The 12,141-nt window shown below is 48.4% G+C and overlaps 1 protein-coding gene across 4 annotated transcripts; it reads left to right on the plus strand.

Moving 5' to 3' along the window:
• The first annotated feature begins 862 nt into the window (after positions 1-862).
• On the plus strand, positions 863-11,510 carry hhla2b.1 (HERV-H LTR-associating 2b, tandem duplicate 1). Of its 4 annotated transcripts, none has more exons than XM_036515552.1 (8): positions 863-905; positions 1,755-1,863; positions 3,937-4,245; positions 4,956-5,243; positions 7,629-7,949; positions 8,050-8,157; positions 8,741-8,809; positions 10,144-11,510. In XM_036515552.1, the coding sequence occupies exons 2-8, from the start codon at positions 1,794-1,796 to the stop codon at positions 10,212-10,214; spliced, it is 1,236 nt and encodes a 411-aa protein (XP_036371445.1). In that variant the 5' UTR covers positions 863-905; positions 1,755-1,793; the 3' UTR covers positions 10,215-11,510. The 4 variants fall into 4 exon arrangements, with proteins under 4 accessions (XP_036371445.1, XP_036371463.1, XP_036371454.1 ...); XM_036515570.1 differs by having other exon boundaries at positions 884-905; positions 1,759-1,863; XM_036515561.1 differs by lacking the exon at positions 863-905 and adding an exon at positions 912-996.
• Positions 11,511-12,141: the final 631 nt, after the last annotated feature.

Consider the following 12,141-nt stretch of genomic DNA (forward strand, 5'->3'; position numbering starts at 1 on the left):
TGACAGTATGTAGCTGTTGGCATAAGTATTTATGAAGTCTTAATGTGAGTAGCATGTGAGTAGAGCAATAGACCTACACCAGGATGTCTGTAACTCTGAATCCTGGGAGGGACACTGCAGTTGTACAAAACCCACAGGGACAACAGATCCAGCCAATGGGGAATAAGCCACTCCCACATCCCATAGGGTGAAGTGAACAATACCACATGTCTGTATGTTCTGGCAGTGTTTCAAACGCGGTGAATACACAGCACCTCCTAAAAGGGGGTTCTGCTGAGGTAATGATTGGGGAATGTTTCCCGGGGGGCACCAAAAAAGAGCTCACAAGGAGAGACAGGGGAGAAACTGCTACTGGAGCGTGCTACCACTGACTGTGATTCACTCAATCAATCAATCAATCAAATCCCAACACGGAATTCTCAACAATGCTAAAAAACTGAGAATAAATCCCAAACAGTGCCTGGCAGTGGAAGTGATCGCTTTCACCAGTTTGATCCTGTCCGAGTTTCCCACAGCTGGATGCAAGAGAAGTGTATCCGTGGGAAAAATTCAGTCTGAGTGGATGTGTGTGTGTGTGCGCGCATGTGCGTACATGTATGCAGGCACGTGTGTGCATGTGTGGATGTGTGTCTGTGTGTGCATGTGTGGATGTGTACGCATGCATGTGTGTGCGCATCATTGTGTGTGCATGTGTGGATGTGTGTCTGTGTGTGCGTGTGCGTGCTTACAGCCCTAGCGGTATCCCTCACCCAGACTGCACCCTTGAAGTGGGAGGTAATTACCCCCTTCGCCCCACTGCTCTGATGCTTGAGGGGTGTGTTCTGAAAATAACCTGTCTGTCCAGTTTTACGCAGCTCTGACAGGGAGGAACTGCTCTTCCGAACCGATCAGTAGAGGACGCACACGTGAGTGTCTCTCTCCTCTTCTCCTTACAGCCTTAAGGGAATTAAATTCTAACTTCGCTGAATATATACAGCCGATTCTAACTGATCTCAGGTATTTAATGTTACCGTGTAGAAAGACCTTTACAGAATGAAGCACTTATGTGAACTCTTGTGATTTGATGTGATCTATAAAAGCACTTTTTTGCTCTCAGGTCATTTCAGGGGTTTGTCTGTCTGTTAAGGTGTTTGATATTTGATGTTTCTGTTTAAAACTGTTTGGTGTAAGTTTGTGTTATCAAGAGTTGAAACAGTTAACGTTTCACATCTGCTTTAAAGTAGCTGTTTCTCTGCTGTCACACGTCTCTGTAACACCACTCCAGTTGTGTGAAAATGCTACAGCGAGCTTAGCTAATCTGTAACAGAAGCAGATCTGTAGAAGGGCTTATCAGATCTGCGACAGAACTAAACACATTTGTAACAGGACTGAAGAGCTTTGTTACAGGACTGAGAAGATTTGTAACAGATCTGACCCAGATCTGCGAGCAGCTCTCGGAAATCCTTTTCTCTCCGTTACAGTTTGTGAGTCTCCACTGTGGCAAGATTTGATCTCCCAGATAGAGAGCTGGCTCTGCGGTGTTTTGATTACAGACTCTGTTAAGGATGGGGGATTAGTAGCTCTCCTGTCTATTGAGAGCACCTCCACACGCCTCACCTGCGTTAATGACACCAGCACATACCCGCAGAGAGCAGGAAGCAGGAGCGGGCCGAGCAGCGGTGGCTCTGACAGGACTCTGACCCGCACCAAACACACACACACAGCACTCTGTTTCACAGAAATGCGTGTCTAATTGCCCGTAACGATGTTTTCAGTCAGCTTGCCCTTGGCGTGTCACTGTGAGAGAGATCGCCATGGCAGGCACTCCTGTTCCGCTCTGCGCTCTGCTCTGGATTATTGCAGCGGTACAGTGTAAAATTCCAGGTAAAGAAACACCTTATTTCTTTATTCCTTTCTTATTCACCCAGCCGAGTAGGAGCGTGCGTGTGGTCGCAGACTTAAATCTACATACCAAACAGTGATGTGGCTTGCATGCCGTTACACGCCTTTTAGGCAATGTCATTTTGGAAAGTTGCTTCCCTTTATGCATCTCTGTGTGTGCGTGTGTGTGTATGTGTGTGTGTCTGTCTGTCTCTGTGTATGTGCATGTCTGTGTGTGTTTGTGTGTTAATCTGTGCAAAAAGGATGTTTGATCAGTGATTTGATCACTCAGGAAGCCCAGCACATCATTCTCATAACTGGATCAGTTAGGGATCAGTTAGGGATGGCAGCGCAGCAGTGTGGTGTCGTGGTTAAGGAGCAGGGCTTGTAACTGAAAGGCTGTTGGTAACATTCCCCATTGTGGCACTGCTGTTGTACACTTTGGGAAAAGTGCTAAACCCACAACTGCTTCAGTAAATATCCATTTACTGATCCATATCGCCCTGGATAAATGACTGCTAAATGACAAACTGATAAACGTCTGCTAATTGATGATAACGTAACGTGATGTAAGATGGGGACGCCTGGGATCCTGTTTGATTGGTTGACTGGGAGCGTTTGGACTGGCTCAAGATCAGCGGTGCCCGGTTCTGTTCATGTCTGGACTGTCTTCAGACCAGTTAGTCCAGTTTCTGCTTGCATCTGCACTAACTCCAGATCAGGGGGAGATAGTTCTGCTCATGATGGCTGCAGTTCAGTAATGCGGTGTATTTATGGGACTTGTGGTCTGTTGAGGGGACTGTGTATTTCCACAGGTTATAAGCACCTCACTAAAAAAAATATTAAATGAAAAGGCTGCCTCTGAGCACACATGCAGTGATGCCTGGAATTAAATTATTCATAATTTATAGCGCACTCCATATCGACTCCAACTTCTGGTGATTGCTAATTTCCACCATAACAACTCTGTTCGCACAGCTAGGCTGTTAAGGAGAACTGGAGGTGGACTGTCTCAGTCACGGGTGCAACGGTAAGGTCTCGCTGCTATTACCTCACCTTGCTGGCTTCCTGCAAGTGCACCTGCATCGGGGTGCAGACTGACACACGGCCAGCGGCTGACCCCAGCGCCTGCAGCAGTGGAAAATGTTTCATTTATTACCAAATTGTTTTCCACTCAGCTGCGAGCTCAGCTACACCAACACCAAAACCAAAACAGTCAGCAAGACTTGGGCGCAACAGGGCCACCTACAGCATCCCTCCAACAGTGAGGGAGAGGTGGTTATCCTGCGCCTACAGCTGACCCACCCTTTGACCTCCCCTTGCCACAGAGTGGAGGCTTCATAGGGCCAGGCTTGACAGAGCAAGTCTTCAACAAGTCACCTCATTGAAAAACAGGATGCTGCTGACACCGATGCTGGCAGACCAGTAGGGGGCGCTCTCATGCCTGAACCGAGCAGAAAACCAGTGCCTCTGTGGAGCGATGGGGAAACTGTGAAAGTGCAGGAGGTGCCTTCCTCAAACTGAGCCTTTGACTCTGGGTGGAGTTTACAGATGTCAGGGCTGGTTTTGTTAAGGGGGCTGCTGGATGAGGCAGAGGTCCAGCCTGCTTCTTTTTGCCTGCTTTGGTGTCAGTAGCGAATCTACAGCAGCTGGAGCGTGCTGGGCACTGCAGGGTAAAAATAGCTGCCCTGTATATCGAGTGGAAAGGCAGGACATAGCTGGCAGATGAGGTAAAGAAACCCTTCTGTTTAAAGGGCTTTGATATCCTTGTGTGAAAGGTGCTGCAGTCCTGCTACTCATTGTCATTGTCATTCTCATTGTAATTGCTACCACACCAGCCTGCAGACGCAGCCCTGATGTGTTGTAATGACAAGTGACACAACCGGCTGTGTGCATGTTGACATTTCAGCAGAACAAGGAAAAAGATCTAATCCTATTATTCAGGCGATCAATGGCAGAATTTATTCTCCCTGAAAGCGGATAGCTCCGGTGCGGCCCCTCTGACGTCACGTGGGGCTCAGGTGGGGGTGGAGTGTGTTTGCTGCCAGGCCTGATACGGCTGCTCTTCCTGCACAGACGTGCGTGTGACCTGCCTCTTCTCCGAGGACTGCCTGCTGCCCTGCGCCTTCAAGCCCTCAGGGGAGGAGCTGATTCGCTGGTCCAGGCAGGAGGTCCCGGTGCACGGCTTCCAGCGGGGTGCTGACCTGCTGGAGCGGCAGGACCCGCACTTCCAGGGCCGGACGGCTCTGTTCCCCGAGCAGGTCACCCTCGGCAACGCCTCCCTCCTGCTGAGGCTGTGTAACACGCAGGACAGGGGCCGCTACAGGTGCCACGTCCACACCGCGCAGGGCGACCAGGACGCCTTCGTCATCGTCAAGGTGGAAGGTGCGACCCGGCTGCACGGCGTCTCATGGCCTCCGAACTGAGCTCACTGAACACTCCGAGCACACCAAACACAAACCTCATAATGAGCACTCTGAACACACCAAACACAAACCGCATAATGAGCACTCTGAACACACCAAACACAAACCGCATAATGAGCACTCTGAACACACCAAACACAAACCGCATAATGAGCACTCTGAACACACCAAACACAAACCTCATAATGAGCACTCTGAACACACCAAACACAAACCTCATAATGAGCACTCTGAACACACCAAACACAAACCGCATAATGAGCACTCTGAACACACCAAACACAAACCGCATAATGAGCACACTGAATATACGCAATACACTGAACACGTGCAGTTTACTGGACACACCATGCTTTTCTGTGACTCCACATCTGTGACTCCTGCTGTTACTATGACTCCTAATCTGTGACTCGCACTGTTACTGTGACACCTAATCTGTGACTCACGCTGTTACTGTGACTCCTAATCTGTGACTCCTGCTATCCATTACTGTGACTCCACATCTGTGACTCCTGCTGTTACTATGACTCCTAATCTGTGACTCGCGCTGTTACTGTGACTCCTAATCTGTGACTCCCGCTATCCATTACTGTGACTCCTCATCTGTGACTCCCACTGTTACTGTGACTCCTAATCTGTGACTCTTGCTGTGCGTGTGTGGTGTTTCAGCTCCTGTCCGCTCTCTGACTCTGAAGATGAACAGGCTGAGTGGTTACGAGGAGGTGAGCTGCTCGTCCCGGGACGTCTACCCTGCCCCACACGTGTGGTGGTCCACTGACCCCCCCGCACCCCCAGATGCCCTGAAACCCACCACACGCAAGATGCCCGAGAAGAACGGCCTGTATTCTGTGGAGAGCAAGCTGAGGAGACCGGGAGGCCTCTCTGACTACACCTACTTCTGCACCGTCAACTCCTCCTACGACACACAGAGCTGGAGAGCCTCGCTGAGGGAAAGAGGTACCAAACACACTGTCTATCTGAGAGAGAGGTACCAAACACACTGTCTATCTGAGAGAGAAGTACCAAACACACTATCTCAGAGAGAGGTACCAAACACACTGTCTGAGAGAGGTACCAAACACACTGTCTGAGAGAGAGGTACCAAACACACTGTCTATCTGAGAGAGAGGTACCAAACACACTATCTCAGAGAGAGGTACCAAACACACTGTCTATCTGAGAGAGAGGTACCAAACACACTGTCTGAGAGAGAGGTACCAAACACACTGTCTGAGAGAGAGGTACCAAACACCTATCTGAGAGAGAGGTACCAAACACACTGTCTATCTGAGAGAGATTTTTGCACACTTAGTTGTGTTATACACTCTAAAATTTATTAATTATCAAAAAATGGGATGTCATTTATGTAAGTATTCAGGCCCTTTATTCAGTACTTTGTATGAGCACCTTTGGCAGCAAGCAGTTTCTACAAGGTTTGCACACCTGGATTTGGGCAGTTTCTCCCATTCTTCCTGGCAGATCCTCTCAGGCTCAGTCGGAATGGATGGGGAGTGACTGTGAACTGTCATCTTCACACCTCTCCACAGATGCTCTAAGGCAGTGCTTCTCAATCCTACTCCCGGAGCCCCCCTGTCCTGCATATCTTCTATCTTGCTCCAAACACACCTGATTGAAATTAATGTGATTAACATGCTCTTCATTAAATCAGGCATGCTCAGCTAATCAAAAGTGCCACTGATGAGTTCAGTCAAGTAGGTAGAGCAGGGAAAGATGGAAAATGTGCGGAGCAGGGGGGCCCAGGAGCAGGATTGAGAATTAGTGTTCTAAGGCAGTGTTTCTCAACCCTCTCCTGGAGTACCCCCTGCCTTGCATGTTTTAGATCTCTCTCTGCTCCAACACAGCCGATTCAAATGATCAACTCTTTATGAACTCCTGAAGCTGCTTAATAACAAACTGATCATTTGAATCAGCTGTGTTGGAGCAGGGAGAGATCTAAAACATGCAGGGCAGGGGGTACTCCAGGAGAGGGTTGAGAAACACTGTTCTAAGGCTGGGCCACTCAAGGACATTCAGAGACTTCTCCTGAAGCCGCTCCAGTGTTGCCTTTGAAAGGCAAGTTGAAAGGTGAACCTTCGCCCCAGTCTGAGGTTGCTTGCACCCTGGAGCAGCTTTCCTTCAGGGACCTCTCTGTATTTGACTGCATTCCTCCTTCCCTCAATTCTGACCAGTGTCCCTGTCCCCAGAGCTTGCTGCTGTCACCACCATGCTTCACCGTAGGAATGACATTAGCCAGATGGTGAGCAGAACCTGATTTTCACCAGACGTAGCCCTTGGAGTTTAGCCCAAAGAGTTACATTTCTGCCTCGTCAGACCAGAGAATCTTTTTCCTCATGCCTTCAGATTCCTTTCAGTATTACTTGGCAAACTCCAGGTAGGATTGTCATATGCCTTTAAGGAGTGGCTTCCATTTAGGGCTGATCGACAGAGTGCTTCTGAGATGGTTGTCTTGCCAGTAGGTTCTCCCTTCTCTGCAGAGGACTTCTGAAGCTCTGTTAGACTGGCCATTGGGTTCTTGGTCACCTCCCTAAGTCCCCTCTTGCCTGGTTACTGAGTTTGGCCAAACAGCCAGCACTAGGAAGAGTCCTGGTGGTTCCAAATTTCTTCCATTTCACAATTATGGAGCCCACTGTGCTCCTGGGGACCTTTAAAGCTTTAGAAATGGTTTTATGCCCTTGTCCAGATCTATTGACACATTTTGCTTTTGGAGGTCTACGGAAAGTTCCTTGGACGTCATGGCTTGGTTTGTACCGTGAATTATGAGACCTTATATCCACAAGTGTGTGCCTTTCTGAGTCATGTCCAATCAATTCAATTTGCCACAGGTGCACTCCAATCAGAGATCTGAAGGATAGTCCAAGCAAACATAATGCACTTCAGCTCAATTTGGAATGCCACAGCAAAGGGTCTGAATATTTATGTAAATGAGATATTTTAGTTTTTCAGTTTTAGTAAATTTGCAAAAAACTTTGTTTTTGCTTTGATATGATGGGTTGTGGCGTGTAGATTGATGGCCAAAAGTATACATTTAATCCATTGTAGATAAAATCTATAACACAACAAAGTGTGCAAAAAGTGAAGGTGTCTGCATATTTTCTGAAGCAACTGTATGTGCTAACGGGCCTGCATGAAATTAGCATTCCTCCTGTATATTGGGCTTTGCAATGTGTAGCTATGAAAGCTAACAAAGGATTCATTCCAGAGACCAGGGTTCTCTGATGCTGTAGGCTGGCATTGCAGTGCTGTAACTCACAGATCTGTGTTACACACACAAAATCCCCTTAATCCTGAAATTGTGTTTTTGACCTCTTCCTGCATGTACAGAGATTGTCAGTGAGGAGGGCCGAGAGCTCACCATCCCGTGCCTCGCTCCCAGCGGCCTCCAAAACTTCACCCTCACCTGGACCTTCACCAGGGCGGACGAGCCCACACTCATCCTCGCCTTCCACAGCCAGACCCAGCTCACCTCTAACCGCTGGGCGGGGCGTGCCCGGGTGGACCCGGACCGCGCCCGGGCAGGAGACGGGTCGCTGCGCATCCAGGGCCCTCAGAGCGCGGAACACGCGGGGACATACACCTGCGTGTTCTCCGGCCCTCGGAGCCGCCACGTGGTCCACACCTGCGTCAACATCACCGCTGCGGCAGGTACGAGCACGCGGGTGGGGCCTCCGCAGGGGAGGTCCGTGAGTAACCCAGGAGTAGCCCAGGAGTAAGGTCACTCTGCAGTAACATGTGTCTCCTGCAGTTGGCAGGTCTCTGATGGACGGGCCCTCGAGGCTGTGGATCGTTGCCGTGGTGATCGCCGCTCTGGTTCTCCTTGTGGCTGCCCTGGCGCTGTGCGGTAGAGTCAGAGGTAAAACAGGAGGACAAATCATTTAAACAGACAAAATTACACTCATTAAAAATAATACAAATATTTAAAAAATGCTTACCAATCTGTACCAACCTGGCTTCAGCTCTACATTACATTGCATTACATGCATTTAGCAGATGCTTTTAACCAGACCAACTTCCATTCAAGCTGAATGAGCAGCAGTGTCAGACCAGGCTAACAACACTCCCAGACCAGTGAGTGTGAGCGTAACACTGTTCAAGCCTTATTAAAGTGAAACTTGTGCTAACCTGAAACTAGACAGCCTAGAAACAAAGGGAAGCCAAATGCACACACTACCATACATTACAGTCACTAACTCACAGAATCCAAAACACATTGCAATACTACACACTTACTGCTAACTAAAGGGTGGCGCTAGCATATTGGGAGGGCATTACAAGTATCACATACTGACCAATCAGAACTGGCGTCTCCATATTATGTCATAATGTTGCCTGGAAGTGAAAGCTGTAGCCCTGCACTGGTGCACACACTCAGTGCATGTGCGTGTGAGCGCGAGGGTGCTATCCCATAATAACACACACGTCTTTCTGTTGCCCAGGTGAGCACTCAGCAGCCGGGAAACCCACTGAGGAAGCCACAGAGCTGGAGGCAGTGGAAACCGCAAAGGGTAAGAAAGACCACAGCGTTCACAGAAACACCACACACTCACAGAAACACCACACACTCACAGAAACACCACGCACTCACAGAAACGCCACAGCATGCACAGAAACGCCACAGCATGCACAGAAACACCACACACTCACAGAAACACCACACACTCACAGAAACACCACACACTCACAGAAACACCACGCACTCACAGAAACGCCACACACTCACAGAAATGCCACAGCACTCACAGAAACACCACACACTCACAGAAACACCACGCACTCACAGAAACACCACAGCACTCACAGAAACACCACAGCACTCACAGAAACGCCACACACTCACAGAAACACCACGCACTCACAGAAACACCACAGCACTCACAGAAACACCACAGCACTCACAGAAACGCCACACACACACAGAAACACCACACACTCACAGAAACACCACACACTCACAGAAACACCACACACTCACAGAAATGCCACACACTCACAGAAACACCACACACTCACAGAAACGCCACAGCACTCACAGAAACGCCACACACTCACAGAAACACCACGCACTCACAGAAATGCCACAGCATGCACAGAAACACCACACACTCACAGAAATGCCACAGCACTCACAGAAACACCACACACTCACAGAAACACCACGCACTCACAGAAACGCCACAGCATGCACAGAAACACCACGCACTCACAGAAACACCACACACTCACAGAAACGCCACACACTCACAGAAACACCACAGCACACACAGACTCACATGCAACGCATGACTAACACAGTGCATCTTCACACTACACACTCAGAGCGGAATGCATGACCGATGACGCACATCCACATACTACACACCGCAAGGGAATGTATCTAAACCCATGACCAATGCTGCATATCTACATACTAGTTTAGACTGGAAAATCTTTAACACTGTCAGCATCCGTATCTGCGCTGCTGAGAAGAGTTTATATTTGCTTGTTCTTTAAAGGATTTTGAATAAAGAAGGCTTAAAAGTTTACATTTACATTTACATTTATTCATTTAGCAGACACGTTTATCCAAAGCGATGTACAAAAGTGCATATAGTGGGCAAACAACAGGCACACGGGCAAGATGTGTAAAGGTCATATAATGCAGATAGTGCTGAAGCTGAGCGCAAGGTCAGTGTAGCGAGACAGAACTAATCTGATCTGAGGTTACATATCAAATACAGTCACTGGGACAATAAGGTGCTGCTATACTACCTAGGCAAAAATGTGATACAAATACGACGTAAGAGATAGTGCTACAAATTACAAGTTAGCCTCTCTAACTCTCCTTTCTCTGTCTCCACAGATAAAGCAGAAAATGGAACCCCATCAGAGAGAAGTCATTTAACCAGAGAGCATAACGAGGAGCACACTTAAGCAAGAGGGTGCGAGAGGCTCCACTGGACTCACGGCTGACAGCACCGAGCCGCACGCAACACACACACACACACACACACAGACAGACTGGAGGCTTCACTCACACAGAGGCTCCAAGCAGTGACCCTGGATCAGTTTTGGCCTCTTTCATGTAATGGTAGAGGTTAGGATTAGGATTAGGCAAGCTGACTCTGGCTCAGCTGTTGGGCACAGAAGACACCCCAAAGAATTACAGTGGACACAAAGTGCCTTGTGGTGTGTTTTGGGAATGAACCAACAGGAAGTTCTCCTGGGTCAAGTGACTTGGGTGGGAGCTGTTCTCTGAGGCCAAGACTAGGATGCCCTTCCTCTTGTTTTGATGATGTCATATCCTGTGCTGGACTCCCGGGTGTTTTCAAAAAGAGGCTGGAGGAGAGAAAGGCACAAGGTGTCAGAGGTAAAACTGAGGCAGGCCCGCTGACAGAGATCAAGCAAGACCTGTTCCTGCCAGCAGAGGGCCTTCTCTGACCTACACATTTTCCTCTCAGCATATCTAATCACACTGTCCACAGATCCCTCCCTCCAGCTGCCTTCCACACCACTGACTCATGTCTGACCCCGAGAACCTACACATCTCAGGGCTCTGATTGGTCGCTTTGGTCTTCAGTGCCTGTGAAGGCTGATGTGGTTTCGCATTCTGAGAGGGTTTTTGTATGCAGTCACGGCAGTAACAGGAACATCAGGTCAGTTATGACTGAAACAGGCTATCACAGACACCACCAGGCAGTCCTGGAATGCTCACGAGTGTTTCACACAGAAATCTATTTGTGCTGCATAATAAGCAATACCATTAAGTTTGCATTGCTAAATTTGATTGTGTCAGTTTGTATTACAGTTTTTCTCAGTAGATGTGATACATTTCTGTAAACTGAAGTCCATATTCTCAAAACAGATGAACTAATTGCACATTTTTATTACTTTTACACAAATTGCAAAACTAGACACACTTTTTCCCAAGCACCTCCAACAGTTCAATAGCTCAAAATTCAGGTCAATTTGGCTCGATGTCACGTTTTAATGTCACATGCTCAGTTCTCATCATATTCATGGCAGCTGAGTTAATCAGCTGGTCAGCTCAGATATGCTGTGCTAACTCCTTGTTCACCAGCCAGTCAGCACATTACGATGTATGATTATTCACCACAGTCATGTGTTTCGTGTAGGTCTTCTTTTAAAGTAAATTCTGATGGCATTATTTGGGGTTCATTTTGCAGCAACGTGTCCAAACAGGAAACCTGCAGTGCAAGATAAGGAATATGGTGGCTTTATTTATGAATAAATTTCACATTATGATTGCTTGGTCATTGTGTGTGTGTGTGTGTGTGTGCGTTTCTCCATGCTCTGAGTGTGTGTGTGTGTGTGCGCGTGTGTGTGTGTGTGTGTGTGTGTGTGTGTGTGTGTGTGCGTTTCTTCATGCTCTGAGTGTGTGTGTGTGTGTGTGTGTGTGTGTGTGTGTGAGATTCTCCATGCTCTGAGTCTGTGTGTGTGTGTGTGTGTGTGTGTGTGTGTGTGTGTTTCTCAATGCTCAGAGAGTGTGTGCGTGTGTGTGTGTGTGTGTGCGCGTGTGTGTGTGTGTGTGTGTGCGTGTGTGTGTCTGTGTGTGTGTGTTTCTCCATGCTCTGTGTGTGTGTGTGTCTCCATGCTCTGAGTGTGTGTGTGTGCATGTGTGTCTGTGTGTGTCTGTGTGTGTGTGTGTGTGTGTGTGTGTGTATGTGTGCGTTTCTCCATGCTCTGAGTGTGTGTGTGTGTGTGCGTGTGTGTGTGTGTGTGTGTGTGTGTGTGTGTGTGTGTGTGCGTGTGTGTGTGTGTGTGTGTGTGTGTGTGTGTGTGTGTACCTGGCTGTCAGAGGGTGGTGACAGACAACATGGTGTAGTGCAGCTCTCCATTC

This window comes from Megalops cyprinoides, chromosome 2 (assembly GCF_013368585.1).
Source record: "Megalops cyprinoides isolate fMegCyp1 chromosome 2, fMegCyp1.pri, whole genome shotgun sequence".
NCBI lineage: Eukaryota > Metazoa > Chordata > Actinopteri > Elopiformes > Megalopidae > Megalops > Megalops cyprinoides.